The 16,667-nt window shown below is 41.7% G+C and overlaps 1 protein-coding gene across 1 annotated transcript in view; it reads left to right on the forward strand.

Annotated features, from left to right (window-relative positions):
- MUC2 (mucin 2, oligomeric mucus/gel-forming) overlaps positions 1-16,667 on the forward strand; it is a 62,866-nt gene that overhangs the window by 4,838 nt on the left and 41,361 nt on the right. Inside the window, 10 exon segments of the mRNA XM_073350318.1 lie at positions 2,386-2,500; positions 3,143-3,233; positions 3,915-4,024; positions 4,406-4,622; positions 5,054-5,179; positions 6,019-6,136; positions 6,471-6,609; positions 8,292-8,402; positions 9,540-9,609; positions 13,116-13,253. Of these exon segments, the coding sequence (XP_073206419.1) occupies positions 2,386-2,500; positions 3,143-3,233; positions 3,915-4,024; positions 4,406-4,622; positions 5,054-5,179; positions 6,019-6,136; positions 6,471-6,609; positions 8,292-8,402; positions 9,540-9,609; positions 13,116-13,253 (1,235 nt within the window).

The raw sequence follows: 16,667 nt of genomic DNA on the forward strand, positions 1-16,667 counted from the left end.
AAGCCCTGGCAGCTTCGGAACCCGCTCCCAGCTGGGAGCCACAGCAAGAAGCCCTGGTGCCCTCCCCCCTGCCACTGGGAGCGGGGCAGCCTTGTCAATTTCAAATTGACAAGGCTGCCCGGCTCCTGGCGGGGAGCAGGGTGGGGGTGCCAAGGGTGGGGGTGGGCGGGGAGCAGGGGGGGCAACTGGACCCCGCTCCCCGAGGGCAAGAAGCCCTAGGCGGCTTCCCCCAGCTCCCAGCGGGGAAGGGGGAAGGAAGAGGAGGCAGTTCACCGGGAACCTGGGAGTTTGTGGGGCAGCCAGGATCCCAGCAGGGAGCTCCCAGCAGAGCTGAGAGGGCTCTCCTGGTAGAGCACTCCTGTTGAGGACCTGCACCACTGACCCAAGGAGGGTAGTGTGAACATGCACCACTGTAGTAATTACTAGTTTATATTACATTTGTAGTGTCGACATATCCTAAGACTTTCTAGTTCTTCTGTGGATCGCCACAGAATTTTGGGCTCCATAGAGCAGATAAAGATTTTTGAAATGCCACTTCTATGCATTTCAATGGCATAGCTGATACAGGCAAGCCAAACACAATCCCATAGCAGGTACTCATAGCCATCCTAGTAAGTGTGGGTCCCCATTGCAAACTCTAGTATCTGCATATAGTTGCATGTTCCACAGAGGCAATCTTCAGAATTAGATTTTTACTACTTTACAGGTATAAGATAAGAAAAGATATAAGGTATAAGATAAGAAAAGAAAAGAAACGATTATAAAATCAAAGAATGAAAGAAATAAAATGTACAAAGGTGGAAATTAGAATAGAAGAAAGAACAGTTATTTATGTAAAGGCTTGGTGCTACGGTGTTGGTTCCATAAATGCTACAAAACTCCTCTGTTCTGATTCCCTAGCTTAAAGTCAGCATTAGAAAAAGCTTTATCCCAGAAGAGTCCATGCTGTCAAGTAGATGCCTAGTGTTTTACAATTCTCTTTAAAAAATGTTCATGCTCCAATGTTCATGATGTGACCTGTAGCTTGTGGTAGGAATGTCAGTTTCTATTTGGTGTCTAGACCCTAGCTAAAGTGATTGCATGCATTAGAAATGTGCAAGATGAGTAGTTAGAAAAGCTCTAGCACCAAGAAATTAAGACTTAAAATACTCTTGTGAAAGGCTAGGAAAGAAATTGTGAGAGGGGATGTATGCATGGGCACACACCATTAAACTAGCAATAGCATTTGCTCTGAGAACTGTTTAGAGAAGGAAACAGCTATTCATTGGTTTGGCTGGATTCCAATGTAACTAATTCTGTTTGGTCAAGTGTTGAGCTATTTAGGTTTTACTGTAAGAAGCTGTTTGCGGGAATGCTTTTATCACGGAACCAAGTTCTGCATTGTGGCTTGTGTACAAAGTGAGCATAAGGGAGTCGTGCAACAGCGGGGTGGATCAATGTTTTATCAGTCAACAGCATCTTTGCTCAATCCTCTTTGAGATACTCAGGTCAAATTAATGCCCTCTACTGATTCTATTAATAATTCATCTCTTATTATTAGATTATTAGATTATTGAATTCTGATGCTTTTAAGAAGCTCTTTTCTCCCCACATTTTTCTCCCACCTATGTTGACCATCAGGCCCCATCCCAAATCATGAAGCCATTCTCTCAAATAATAAAGGTTATTTAAAGGGGATATCCAGTCTCCTGAAACAGTATATGATTTTTGGAAAATGAAAGACACTATTCAGTTTCTTGTGCCTATTTGCTATGTGAACCTCAATCATGGGTGAGCAGTGAATATTTGCTTTCCCAGGTTCAGATCCTTTGTTTTGTGCTTTTACTGACTGAATCACATTTCTTCACTGGCATTTTGCCTTCTTTCCTAGCCTGAGATAGAGAATCTATCCCTTTAAGGAGCCCGTGGCTCTGAGATTGCCTTGCCTTGTCATGGTAAATTCCAGTTGGCACCAAAATATCAAGTCTGAAATTTTATATGTGATGGCCACAGGAGATAATTGTTATCTAATGAAGTCTGTGCAAGCATCAGGCAGTGAAGTTTTCAAAACTGCCTTGAAATAGGAAGAATCTGAACTGGATTTCTGTGACCAACTGGAATGAATGCTGATTAGAGCAATTTAAACCGGGTCAAACAAAATATAACTTACCTCAGCAAGTATCTGAAGGGAAGGGGATTTAATTCCCCGCTAAACAGAGTCTGTCCTATACAGCAGAGAACAGCTGTGTGGGACTCAGAGATGGAGGCCAGAAAAGTGTAATCTGCAGAGCCTGGTTCTTCCATGCCCTTTGATGTTCCTCTTGCAGCACCAAAGACATTCAGTTTACTGCTTTTTTGTTTTCTACATTAGATCTAGTAACAAATCTCTGACTGTCTTCTTCTCAGTGTAACAACACCATACTATAGTTCTGGTTTGCTGATTGAGAGCAATGAAGTCTACACTAAAGTCTTTGCAAGAGCAGGCCTTGTTCTAATGTGGAACCGTGAAGATTCACTGATGGTATGTATGACACTAAACTTTACTTTTGCTACTATTCGGTTTTAACAAATTAGCATAGGTTGAACAGAGTCATTGCGTTAAGCAGCCTCTTCCAACTGGGAATGGAGATAGTTTATTCTCAGGTGAGAAGGTTCCTTTGTCCATTATGTGACTGGAGTTGGGCATAGAAATGAACATTTCTTCACTCTCAAGAGAAGATGAGACGGAAATGAGAAACAGCTAATATTTTGGTTAAAAAGTCCTAACAAATTCTGATCTGCAATCCGTTTGTTTGTCCCTTGGATTGCTGTGCTCTGTTATTCAGCTTCCCAGCAAGGAATAAATTCACCCCTTAAGGGGAAAAGTTTTTTATTTAAAGCACATTTTCTTCCTAAGCTTTGACATAATGTTGACAAGAGGCACCATCATGGTATAGTAACGTCTCACATTCTTCCATGATACGGTTTTTATTTTCCCCTGGTAATTGTTTGCATTGGATGGTGCTACTATTATGTTAGATGTACTGAAACCTAATTTACAATGGAGAGGCATTCACTATCTCTCCTCTATTAACTTCCCCTCCTAGTGAATTTATTCTTGTTGGGAATGTTTTTTTTTAGCACTACAGCTGATTTTCTTTCTGGTTTTGTTTTCATTATTTAGTTGGAGCTGGATCCCAAGTTTAACAACAATACATGTGGTCTTTGTGGGGATTACAATGGACAGCAGCTCTACAATGAATTTCTCTCTAACGGTAAGTGGTCTGATAGTCTATAGAGATACCATATAAGGCAGGCTTATAGATATTGTATGTGGAAGCATCAAAGAGGGTAAAGGTAGAATTTACAGTACAGGAACTTAAATTCTGTCTGAGATTTTCCAGGGATTGCTACGAGATAGAGAGATAAATTATTAATAGTGTACTATATTCCATGTGAATCAGCTGATTCTGTGGTGTCTCTGTTGGTGTAGGCCAGTGGTTCTCAAACTTTTGTACAGGTGACCCCTTTCACATAGCCAGCCTCTGAGTGCGACCCCCTTTGTAAACTAAAAACACTTTTTAATATATTTATCACCATTAAATGAGGTCCCTTCCAACCCTGATATTCTATTAGAGCCGGAAGCAATTTGCTGGAGGCAAAGCGGATTTTGGGGTGGAGGCTGACAGCTCATGACCCCCCCCATAATAACCTCGTGACCCCCGGAGGGGTCCCGACCCCCATTTGAGAACTTCTGGTGTAGACTTTCTCACTTGTTTGAATATTAGTGAGCTTTTCATGTCCTTCTGAAATGGATTTTCTTAATAGTATTAAAATAGTCAGTACAGTGCCTGATATATAATAAACAGTTTGCTTGATCACTAGAGTGCCAGGAATCAGATGTGTATTGTTAAGTTTGCTGTGTTTATCAAGACTTTTTTACATCTCCCTCACAGACATGATCTTCAATCCCATCACATTTGGAAATATGCAAAAGATAAACAAACCCAACACATTATGTGAGGACCCTGATGAAACACAGACTGTCTCAACCTGTAATCAGCATGTGAGTAATCATAGTGGTCAACTTTACTTAGCTGGCAGGTGGAGACATTCCTTGCAATATGGGGAGACCACTGAGTGTGGAGATGGGTAACAGCCTGAACTTTCCAAGGCACATACCGTGTCCCTAACTAACTCCAAAGGCATTAACATTGTTATGCCTTCTAAAAGGAGGAGTAGAACTGATGAAAGATCTTAGTTGCATGTGTGTTGTTTCTGACACAGAATTATCCAGAGATAACCTAAGACTTGGACCCATCCCTCTTTTGCAACCATTAGTGATGTCCAGAAGCAAAGCACCATTTTAGCACAAAGGATCCTCTCTAGAAACTCAGGTGCCAGGGATGCCTTTTAAACTTTTCTTCCCCCCCCCCCACCTCTTTAGCGTGATGAGTGTCTGAATCTGCTGACTTCTTCAGTATTCGCTGACTGTGAGTTCCGTCTGAACCTGGAGAAGTACGTTCAAGCCTGTATGCAGGATAAGTGTGCCTGCCAGGGAGCCGAGGATTCCTTCTGCCTCTGTAGCACCATCTCTGAGTACTCTCGCCAATGTTCCCATGCTGGTGGCCGGCCTGGAAGCTGGAGGACAGAAGAATTTTGCCGTAAGCATCTTCCCAAACTTGGCAGAGCAATCAGTTCATCCTGGGTGAAATATTTAAAACTGCTCATCTTGTATATTTCCTGTTTCCCCCTCCCTTGCCTTTGTTATTAAGGACATTTATTGGAAGTAGAAATTATGTTCCAATGGAAAGCCATATGGTTTGATCCTGCTCCCAGTGAAAGTAATGGGATTTTTTGCCATTAGTTACAGTGGAAGCATGATTAGGATCACTGTCTTCTGTTCAAGAAGCAAGAAAAGAATGTAGAGAAGAAAAAAAGCGGTTCAGAAATCAAACACATTAAATACATTTGGCCAAATTGCAGCCAACTGAGTCCATTCCACTGATTTCATTGGATCCAATATATGTTCTTTGGTTTCTGTGGAACGCAGAGTTTATATTCAAGTCACTGATCTTTTCTTTCATTATTTTAGCTAAGAGGTGCCCTGGAAACATGATCTACCAGGAAAGCAGCTCACCATGCATTAGCACATGTTCCCATTTGGAGATCAGCAACCTTTGTGAGGAACACTTCATGGATGGCTGCTTCTGCCCTGAAGGTAGGTGTCTCTCTCAGTCCTATATGAGACAATAGGTTTGGATTCAAGTCTCTTCATATACTCCAGAATGTATCTGAAAAAGGCTGTATACTTTACCTTCACTAAAAAAAAAATCAAGAAATTCAGGATTGAAATATTCAGTATAAAGCAAGTTACATTTTAGAAATGAATACATTTTACCAGTGGAGTAAATTTGTTCCTGTAAATTAATAAAATTCTAGCATGTTTACAAAAGTCATGCATTAGCTTGGCTTTATTTAACTCACACTAACCCAGTTAGGCTCTTTATTTCTGTCTGTGGCTAGGCCACATGGTTTATGAGACTGTTACCGCCTCTGAACTGAGAGTTGGTCCTTCGGGTTAAGCAGTAGCCATGCATGTTTTTAGATGCAGAGTTTCTGGATTCAGACTCTGTAGGTAACCCAGAGAAGGGGCATAATTACATATATATTTTCTCCATGGAGATATTATTAATAATATGTGACAATGAGCTCAAATGTAATAGTCAAGACCCTGTTGCCAACCTTGGAAAATACCTTCACAGTGATAGCACAACAACAATAGTTTAGGTGAATTTTAAATCCAACCATTTAGAATGTGCAGATTTAAGTTGAGATTTTCAAAGTGGCCGAGGAGCTTTAGCCACATAACTTCCATTAAAATATTAATTTAAACATTAAAAACAATGGAAGCTCTGTGGCCTAATCCCCTTTTGATAGCCTCAATTACCATTAATTCTGGGTCCGGTTGAGAGTGTGCCTGCTCCAAGAGTTTCTCCTGGGTTGGTTAGTGCAGGTATTTTGACATGAACTATGAGAGCCTATGGTTGTGTTTTGTAGGAACTGTGTATGATGACATCAGTGGGAAAGGCTGTGTGTCTGTCAACCAATGTCACTGCAAACAGCATGGATTTCTGTATTCACCTGGGCAAAATATCACCAATGAATGTGAAGAATGGTAAGGATTACAATTGACTCTACACCGCTCTCAGAATGACTGTGCACGGGTCTGTCAGTAGAGTTGCTACCTATTTGTATATGTCCTGCTGCAAAAGTCCTGGTGCCTTTACATGTGTTGCAATGTCAAGATGTTATAGTGAGCCAATTTTATGGCATCTTGAGTCTGTAATATGTGGAAGAGGAGAGTTTTAAATAAATAGCCAGTGACAAATTTTCAAAGCACCTAGGGATACTTTGTCCCAACGGTGCTCTGTATACAGATGTTTTTCAGTGCTTTCCGTCGCTCTGACACCTAACCCCATTTTTGATTCCTTATTTATTTGTGTTTCTAGCACCTGTGATTCAGGCAGGTGGGTGTGCAAGCAGTTATCCTGTCCAGGCTCATGCTTAGTGGAAGGAGGTGCTCACATCACCACCTTTGACGGGAAGAAATACACCTTCCACGGAGACTGTTACTATGTGCTGTCCAAGGTACCGTGTATTAAAGGTCTCTTCTCTCAGATAGCAAATATAGATGCATCTGCCTTCTGGTTTAGTGGCTGCAGATCACTGTTTCATTATACTTTTTGAGCCTGGGAAGGAGGACACTGTAGAGTCTATACCAGAGAATTCAAAGTGAGTCATGATCCCCAGTGTCCACTGATGTGGTAGTGAGGGTTTGTGCTCACCTGCTAGACTCTGACTGCCTTAGTCGTTTCCAATTTCATGATGATTATGGAACAGGTTTATGCTACCCAACCCAGTCTCACTTATAAGAGTCCAGAGGAGCACACTGGTGCTAGTGAACAGATGGCTGGACCTGCAACTTGAAGGACTCAGCTCTGCCTAATAGATCTGAAATGAGGATTGGAAGTGTCCTACCTAATCTGTAATATACCTATGCTTGTGTTCGGGTGATATTGAGTCAATCGGAGGGGTGGGGGAGAGCACAGCGAGTTATGTCATCCCTTTGTCCCTGAAGTGCCTGGTCCCCATTGCTCCAGAGAACAAGGATCTGACTTTATCAACACTTGAATGCTTGCCACTGGAGCTTTGAAAGGAAGTCCTCGTTCCAGTGGTAGCGCTAGAAAGAAAGTTCTCAAAAGCAAAGCTCTACAGTGTTTGTTAGTTTAACAGATGATTTCAGTCCTCTGTGACAGAAATCAGCTCAGGATACGAAAGGGCTTCCTGTGTGTCATAGACTCGCTGTCCCAGAGTGCTCCTGTGTGGCATGAAACAGCATTTCAGCAACTCCACCTAGCTCTCTTCCTTGGAACGTTAGTGGTCTGGTCTGGTGATGACTTGGCCTTCCAGACAGGTCACACTATAGTTCCATCCCTTCTGAAGTATGAATGTCCCAAACAGTGTCTGACAAAATAATGGTAGCAAATATAATGCCTTCCACCTCACCTGGGCTCTTCAGTCTCACTTTGCTTCCAGAGCAGAAGGTCTCAGGCCTTCTCCCTGGAATCCCCCAGTAAAACCCTAAAAACAGACAAAACACAAACTAAGCAACTTCTACCCATCTCAGACTTTAGTCTATCTTAGGTTTCCCCGTGTTCTCCGCTCTTCTGCGGAACTGTTATCCACATGGCGGTCTCTTTGGAGTCCTGCTCCTTTTTCAAGGCTCACTCTAGTAGTTAATTGCATGCTTGTAGCCTTCGCCTGGTTCTCTCTCTGCGTGGATCCTACCTGACCCTTCCCACAGAGATGGAAGTCCAGATCATCTCTCTCCTTCTTCCAGCTACACTGAACTCCTTCCTTTTAACCTGGCCCTAGACCAAATGGCACCCCAGGTGAGGAACGTCTTTGGCGCCCCCCCTCCATTTGTTAAACTTTTGAATGCCTTACTTTTTATTGCATTTGTAGCCCATTTCATGATTTTGATTCACAATTTGTATGCATGATTTATCCATGTCATATAAGACAATAAATTTGCATGCTAGGATCTGTACAACAAAAACAGCACTCCAAGCCTGGAACCCCAGGCGGTCACCCAGGTAGCCTGCCCCTAAATCCAGCCCTGTTCATTCCTAAGCCTGACACATACTCCAGGTGTAATAATGTGGGGGTAATAAAGCGCTCAGGCTCCAGTTAACCCCTTCTCAGCCAGTGTGGGGTTTATGCAACCCATCATACTGTACTAATTTATGTTTTTTCCACTTTGACTGCAGGAAAGTATAAATGACACTCACGCCCTCCTGGCAGAGCTGTCTCCCTGTGGCTCCACAGACAAACAGACCTGTTTGAAGACTGTTGTGCTGTTAATAGACCACAAGAAAAATGTAAGTGATGTGTGGGGGTCTGCTGGATGAGTGGATTCTATCTATGTATTCCCTGATTCCTCTTTCCCTACTTACTTTTGATAATCTTTTTCTGGGGATCCTGAGTAAGGATGGTTGAATACAGAAAAAATAAAAACCAGTCCAAATGTTTGTACAAATCAGACCAGCTCTGTACAGTCTGAAGAAGTTCAGAGTTAAAAGTTTTTGCTTGACTTTTTCTTCCTTCTTTCTTTCTTTTCGCTCTTTCTGGTTCTGCCCAGTGCTGGAAGCATTGTGAGTCTGCTTTCTTGGCATTTCCAGTTTGATTGGAAATAAGAAGTCCTTGATATTTTATTTTGTTGAGATTTAAGTCCAATTTTGCAGACCTAAGATGTTCTGGTTAGGAGTCAAACTCTTGAATACTCATTAAGCCAAGCTTCTCAACTGTTTGAATTTCACTCTTGTTTAATAGTGAAGGGGGAACTTGGAAAGTTCTCACTCTTATTCAATCTGCCCTCCTGCCTAATCTATTTTTTTCTGTTCTGTCTCTCTAATTTATCTCTAATGCTCCCATCATCATAATATCTAGACCTCTGTGAGTTTTTTCTCCTCCTTTCCTGCCATATAGTTCTGGTCTTCTTGGCTCTGGACAGTAACATTTGTGAAACTAGTTATGTTCCCAAAAATACATACTAAAATTTGTATTAAGAATTTCCTGAAGCACTTCCTTATGATTCTACCAATGCTGTACAATTATGTAAGAAATAACACATGGCAAGGTGTGTGCGTATAGCAAATCCCTACACACACTGTTGTCAAGCGCCAAATGCTTTCAGCCACCTGGCAAAATTGGTATCCAGAATAAGTGACTTTCTTGGAGCGTTTTTTCTCTAGTAGAAACTGTTTCAGTATACATTAAAGAGTTGTCTAACAAGCCCAAAGCTTTGTACATGTACTGGATGCTAGGGCAGACAGAATTTTCATTAGCTAATTAGATTGCTCCTTTTTAAAACTGTGACTAGAATATTGAGTTCGTCTGCATAAAGTAGCGTGATCCCTTCTTGTCTCCCCAGTTTTAAGGTTAATGTTTGTGGTCTGTTTCCCTCTGTATACATGAAGTTGCAGTAATTTAAACATGTTCTTTTTGCTTGCACACAGATCTTGGTTTTCAGATCAGATGGCACTGTGCTGCTGAATGAACTGGAAGTGCACTTGCCCCATGTGACAGGTAAGGAATGTGACCACCTCTCCAATGCATATCTGATGTTAAGGGAAAAGCAAGCTCTTTATGTGTTAGAGCCTTTGATGAAAGAAAGGCAGAGAGGCATTTCTTGAATGTTTGTGCTGGAATGAACTGGACTGCAATGTAAAGAGCTTGAGAGGAAGGGGACTTGAGAAAATACATGGAGGAAAGTGTGACCTAACCACGAGATGGTGTCTCTGTGTACAGAGGCTAATCAGTAAGGATAGAAGAATGGTTTTGTGATTAAGGCACTGGCCTGAGCCCCAGTTCTGCACAGGCTTCCCGTATGATGTTGGGCAAACAGCTTAATCTGCACGTGTCTCACATAAATAGATAGAAATGAACTTCACTGCCAGCATATGTTCTGTATAGGAGCAGGAATGTCATATTTAACTTGGGTAATTTTTACCCATATACTCTGGTTAGGAGAGAGAAAAAGTTTTCTGATTTATATCTATCACTTAAATTCCAACAAGAGGATCTTTTTCTTCTTGTTTCCTTTTTTCCCTTTAAGTACTCTTTTCAAGGCTGGTGGTCTTGGGGACTGATCTTAGGTCTCTCTGTCGCTGAGCTGACCTCGTAGAAAGCTCAGTGGAGGTATATTTGGGGTATGGAGCTTTAATGAGGCAGTTACTTTATATTTGTGTCAAACAACACCCTGTGGCGATGCGCAGAGCAGTGCTCATGGCGCATAGAAAGAGTCACATGTAGCCTTATTCCGCTAGAAAGATGTTTGCAGTGAGGCAGAATCTGTGAGGGTTGTTGTGGGAGATCAGTAAACAGAGAACAGAGGATCCTGAAGTAACCTCCCCCAAATTTGTAAATCCTTTTAGTGCTGCTTATTGTGGAGGTTTAAACAGCAGAGTCACCAGCTCCATAATCAGCACTACTTCTCAGTCACTGCCCCCTCTACGAAAAACTATTCAGTTGCATAGATAGAGGGGAGGGAGGACAGACACACATGGAAGGAGAAGTTTGTAATTGCCTGGTAGAAAGGATCCAGATCAAAGTACTCTACAGAATGAACAATATAATCTACAGGCCACATATTAAATAGCCTCACCTTAGCATATGACTCTCTCTGGGCAACATCACAGAGGCATCAGTGGGCCTAGCTCTTCCAGTTTATTTATTTTGTAGGGCTGTTCTGTTGATTTTTCCACTCAGGCTTGATAATGCTGTATTGCCTATATATAATACCTCCAAGTGTGTCAGAGCTCAGCTGTTTTTGAGTGTTTTATGAACAGCTGTCACATACTGAGAGCTGGTTTAACTTTCACCCAGTTCAGTTCCTGGGCATAAATAGCCACAGCCACAATCAGTAACAGCTATGGTTTTCAAACCTTTCCATATTGTGACACTCTTTTCCATAGTGGGACTCCTCTCCCATTTAGCAATATGGGAAGGGCAGGGTAGTTACGACTCCTGACACCTGTTTGTGACTTAGGTTGAGAATTCCAGTTCTGAGGAATATGGGTGACTGGAAAACCCTACGCTAAAAAATATATGGGTAGCTTCAAAAACAACTCTTCTTTTTGTTCTTTGGATTTGACTTCAACTCAAGCATCAATTAAGTTCAGTACTTGTATATTAAAAGCAAGGAACGTTTAATAGGGAGTTCAATTTTGGGATGCTACTTTTATTCAAGAGCTACTTCTTTTTAAGATTTACAATTGAGTAGTGCTTCCATTTGATATAATATGGCATACAATCCATTCCTACACTGATTTATGGATGTAGGACAAAATGGTGAAAGCAATCTCAGTCTCCAAACTTAAGGGCATACATCGATCACTGGGTGAGGTCCAGAAGAAATGTTCCCTGCAGTGCAATATTGCACATGACAGGGATTTAACATCTTTCCCTGAGCTAGCCAGCATGGCCAATATCGGAGAGAGGACACTGAACTAGATGGACCATTGGTCTATTCTGGTATGGCAATTCCTCTCTCTATTTGGGGCGATATCCAGGGTCTTACCATTAGTTGCTCCAGGTATCTTGTGTTAGATTGAACTGGTTTTAAAACAGGAATCTGACTGGAATAACTCGTCATTACAGTGGCAGAAACTTATGAGTCACCGTCATTCTCCTCTCAAAAGGATAGTGGGAGTTACCCCTTTGAGTCACTGTCACTGCTGTCCCTTTCATTGTACCCAGCATTCACTGTGATACCTGAGGCACCAAACCCTTAAGTAAATAGACCAGCCCACGGAGGAAGTTGGAAGAACAAGGAGATCTTCAAATAGAAACAGGAACCAATGGTAGTTAAGCAGGGGGCATCGGGAGGGAGACTCTTACTTATTGTTATACTGTTATAGGCAGAGATAGTGATTTTTCAAAAAAGCTTTTAATACAGCAGCATATAACTCAGCCCTGTGAGCCGTCATGCCACAGAGCAGCGGTGATCTGTTTGATTCCTGATCCCGCACAGTCATCATAAGTAGCTGGGTTGTTAGTATAGCAGGGGCTGGCACTATAGCTAAGCAGTCAGTGTTCTTCAGAGTAAAATAAGAGAGGTTTGTGTCACGGGTCCTGAGTTAACTGTACCTCTCATACCCTCTCCCGCTCTGGAAGGGCACCCCACTTATCTCTCAGGCATCCAGCCATCACCTTTCCTGGGGCAGGATCCCCCACAACCCGCTCCCTTCAGACGGGGGCTTAGCCTGCAGACTTCTGCAATGCACTGTGATTACCTCAGCAGATCTGACTTCAGTCCAGCACCTGCTGTTCTCTCAGTGACAGTGAGGATAGGGTTAACAGTGACCAGCCAGCCCTCATAAAGCCAAGTACTAGTTATTCAGAACAAAAGCATTTCAGAAAAAAGCATATCTTTAAAACTCTGAACAGTTTATATGTATGTCTGGCTTACCAAGCAATCACCCATCTTCCACATGGAATCTCGGGTAGGTTTTAAAGTATTTTGGGCCCTCTCACAAAGCCTGTCTCTGGACACAGATTCATGCAAGTTCTTGGATCATGTGTGAGAGAATATCTCCCAGGTCATGGCTGTCATTTTGTACAGTTTCAAGTCCTCTGCCTGTTAAGACTTTTTGAACTAGGTCAAACCAGTAGATGCTATTGCCCAGAGGGTGCAAAACTTTACAAGATTTGTTACCTGCATGGTTTCGGTCTTGGGGATTTGCATTAATTACTATCCAGTGTCTTTAGTTCCTGTGGGAAGCATCCTTTAGCTCACCCATCGAGCCAGGAATACAATCACTAACTAGCGCATAATGATACATGTAAAAGTTGATACAATAGTCTTTGAATATTCCATGTTTCCATAGCATTGGATCTGTCACAATCTGATCCTTGGTCCTCTGCCTGTTGCAGTTTTCAGGGCAGATGGTGACTCAGGCTGCTCATGTAAAGTGTTGCTTTCAGCAGGCTAGTGTTTTCCTGTCTGTGACATTTCTGGATGATAACAGAAAGAGGTGATAAAAACAAATAAAAAAAAATCAGGGAAACATGACTTTTCTTTCCTTTTCCAGCAAGCTTCTCAATTTTCCAGCCAACTTCATACCATCTCATTGTGCATACCTATTTTGGTCTCAAGCTACAAATCCAATTGGTTCCAATCATGCAGCTGTTTGTGATTGTGGATCAATCTGCCCAAGGAAAACTGCAAGGTAAGTGCCTACTTATGTCTACTTCTAAAGGAGAAAGATGCAGCCAAAATATTTACAACTGAAGTGCTGTGTGTTCTTAACATTGATGGTGAGATGTGTCTGTGACTGGCATAGCAAGAAATTGTGAGCTAATGAATCTTCCATACTAATTAAGATACTAAGGGAACTGTGTGCCTGTAAGATACTAGTATAGACTTAACAAATGAATACTTTTTGATATTTAGTGATACATATTTTTTAAAAGGCACTGGCTCTAGAGACAGAAATGCTTAGCTGGTTGAATATAGAAAGAATGAGAGCAGAATCCAAAATTTCATGAGAGAATGGCCCCACAGCTCACACATTTTACAGATGAATTATTGATACTACAGATTAAATAAACCCATCAGGCCCATGTCAATGCAGAATGGATCGCGGGAATATAGATTCATAGATTCATAGATATTTAGGTCAGAAGGGACCATTACGATCATCTAGTCTGACCTCCTGCACAACGCAGGCCACAGAATTTCACCCACCACTCCTACAAAAAAAACCCTCACACCTATATCTGTGCTATTGAAGTCCTCAAATCGTAGTTTAAAGACTTCAAGGAGCAGAGAATCCTCAAGCAAGTGACCCGTGCCCCATGCTACAGAGGAAGGCGAAAAACTTCCAGGGCCTCTTCCAATCTGCCCTGGAGGAAAATTCCTTCCCGACCCCAAATATGGCGATCAGCTAAACCCTGAGCATATGGGCAAGATTCATCAGCCAGATACTACAGAATATTCTTTCCTGGGTAACTCGGATCTCACCCCATCTAATAGCCCATCACAGGCCATTGGGCCTATTTACCATGAATATTTAATTACCAAAACCATGTTATCCCATCATACCATCTCCTCCATAAACTTATCAAGTTTTATCTTAAAGCCAGATAGATCTTTTGCCCCCACTGCTTCCCTTGGAAGGCTATTCCAAAACTTCGCTCCTCTGATGGTTAAAAACCTTCGTCTAATTTCTAGTCTAAATTTCCTAGTGGCCAGTTTATATCCATTTGTTCTTGTGTCCACATTGGTACTGAGCTTAAATAATTCCTCTCCCTCTCTGGTATTTATCCCTCTGATATATTTATAGAGAGCAATCATATCTCCCCTCAACCTTCTTTTAGTTAGGCTAAACAAGTCAAGCTCCCTGAGTGTCCTTTCATAAGACAAGTTTTCCATTCCTCGGATCATCCTAGTAGCCCTTCTCTGTACCTGTTCCAGTTTGAATGTATCCTTCTTAAATATGGGAGACCAGAACTGCACACAGTATTCCAGGTGAGGTCTCACCAGTGCCTTGTATAATGGTACTAAAACCTCCTTATCCCTACTGGTAATACCTCTCCTGATGCATCCCAAGACTGCATTAGCTTTTTTCACAGCCATATCACATTGGCGGCTCATAGTCATCCTATGATCAACCAATACTCCAAGGTCCTTTTTCTCCTCCGTTCCTTCTAATTGATGCGTCCCTAGCTTACAACTAAAATTCTTGTTATTAATCCCTAAATGCATGACCTTACACTTCTCACTATTAAATTTCATCCTATTACTATTACTCCAGTTTACAAGGTCATCCAGATCCTCCTGTAGGGTATCCCTGTCCTTCTCTAAATTGGCAATACCTCCCAGCTTTGTATCATCCACAAACTTTATTAGCACACTCCCACTTTTTGTGCCAAGGTCAGTAATAAAAAGACTAAATAAGATTGGTCCCAAAACCGATCCTTGAGGAACTCCACTGGTAACCTCCCTCCAGCCTGACAGTTCACCTTTCAGTAGGACCCGTTGTAGTCTCCCCTTTAACCAATTCCTTATCCACCTTTCAATTTTCCTATTGATCCCCATCTTATCCAATTGAGCTAATAATTCCCCATGTGGCACGGTATCAAATGCCTTACTAAAATCTAGGTAAATTAGATCCACTAAGTTTCCTTTCCTAAAAAATCTGTTACTTTCTCAAAGGAGGAGATCAGGTTGGTTTGGCACGATCTACCTTTTGTAAAACCATGTTGTATTTTGTCCCATTTACCATTGACTTCAATGTCCTTAACTACCTTCTCCTTCAAAATTTTTTCCAAGACCGTGCATACTACAGATGTCAAGCTAACAGGCCTATAATTATCTGGATCACTTTTTTTCCCTTTCTTAAAAATAGGAACTGTGTTAGCAATTCTCCAATCATACGGTACAACCCCTGAGTTTACAGATTCATTAAAAATTCTTGCTAATGGGCTTGCAATTTCTTGTGCCAATTCCTTTAATATTCTTGGATGAAGATTATCTGGGGCCCCCGATTTAGTCCCATTAAGCTGTTTGAGTTTCGCTTCTACCTCAAATATGGTAATGTCTACCTCCATATCCTCATTCCCATTTGTCATGCTACCATTATCCCTAAGATCCTCTTTAGTCTTATTAAAGACTGAGGCAAAGTATTTGTTTAGATATTGGGCCATGCCTAGATTATCCTTGACCTCCACTCCATCCTCAGTGTTTAGCAGTCCCACTTCTTCTTTCTTTGTTTTCTTCTTATTTATATGACTATAGAACCTTTTACTATTGGTTTTAATTCCCTTTGCAAGGTCCAAATCTACTTGACTTTTAGCCTGTCTCACTTTATCCCTACATGTTCTGACCTCAATAAGGTAGCTTTCCTTGCTGATCCCTCCCTTCTTCCACTCCCTATATGCTTTCTGCTTTTTCTTAATCACCTCTCTGAGATGCTTGCTCATCCAGCTTGGTCTACAACTCCTGCCTATGAATTTTTTCCCCTTATTTGGGATGCAGGCTTCCGATAGCTTCTGCAGCTTTGATTTATAATCCCAGGCCTCCTCTACCTTTAGATCCATAAATTCTTCAGTCCAATCCACTTCCCTAACTAATTTCCTTAATTCTTGAAAGTCAACCCTTTTGAAATCAAAAACGCTAGCTGCAGATTTATTTTTATTAATCCTTCCATTCAGTTTGAACTGAATTAGCTCATGATCACTTGAGCCAAGATTATCCCCTACAACCATTTCTTCTATGAGGTCCTCACTACTCACCAAAACCAAATCTAAAATGGCATCCCCTCTAGTCAGTTCAGCAACTACTTGCTGAAGGAATCCATCACCTATCGCATCTAGGAAAATCTGAGCCCTATCATTATTACTAGCACTCGTCCTCCAGTCTATATCTGGGAAGTTAAAGTCTCCCATGATCACACAGTTTCCATTAGTATTTACTTCATTAAAAACATTAAAGAGGGCTCTATCCATATCCAAATTAGATCCCGGCGGTCTATAGCACACCCCAAGCACTATCACAGGGGAGGCGCTAGTAGTTTACTTCCCCAGTGTGATTTTTGCCCAGACGGACTCTGTCTTATCCATTCCATCGCTTCCTATTTCTT

The sequence above is a fragment of the Lepidochelys kempii genome, chromosome 6 (genome assembly GCF_965140265.1).
Source record: "Lepidochelys kempii isolate rLepKem1 chromosome 6, rLepKem1.hap2, whole genome shotgun sequence".
Classification (NCBI taxonomy): domain Eukaryota; kingdom Metazoa; phylum Chordata; order Testudines; family Cheloniidae; genus Lepidochelys; species Lepidochelys kempii.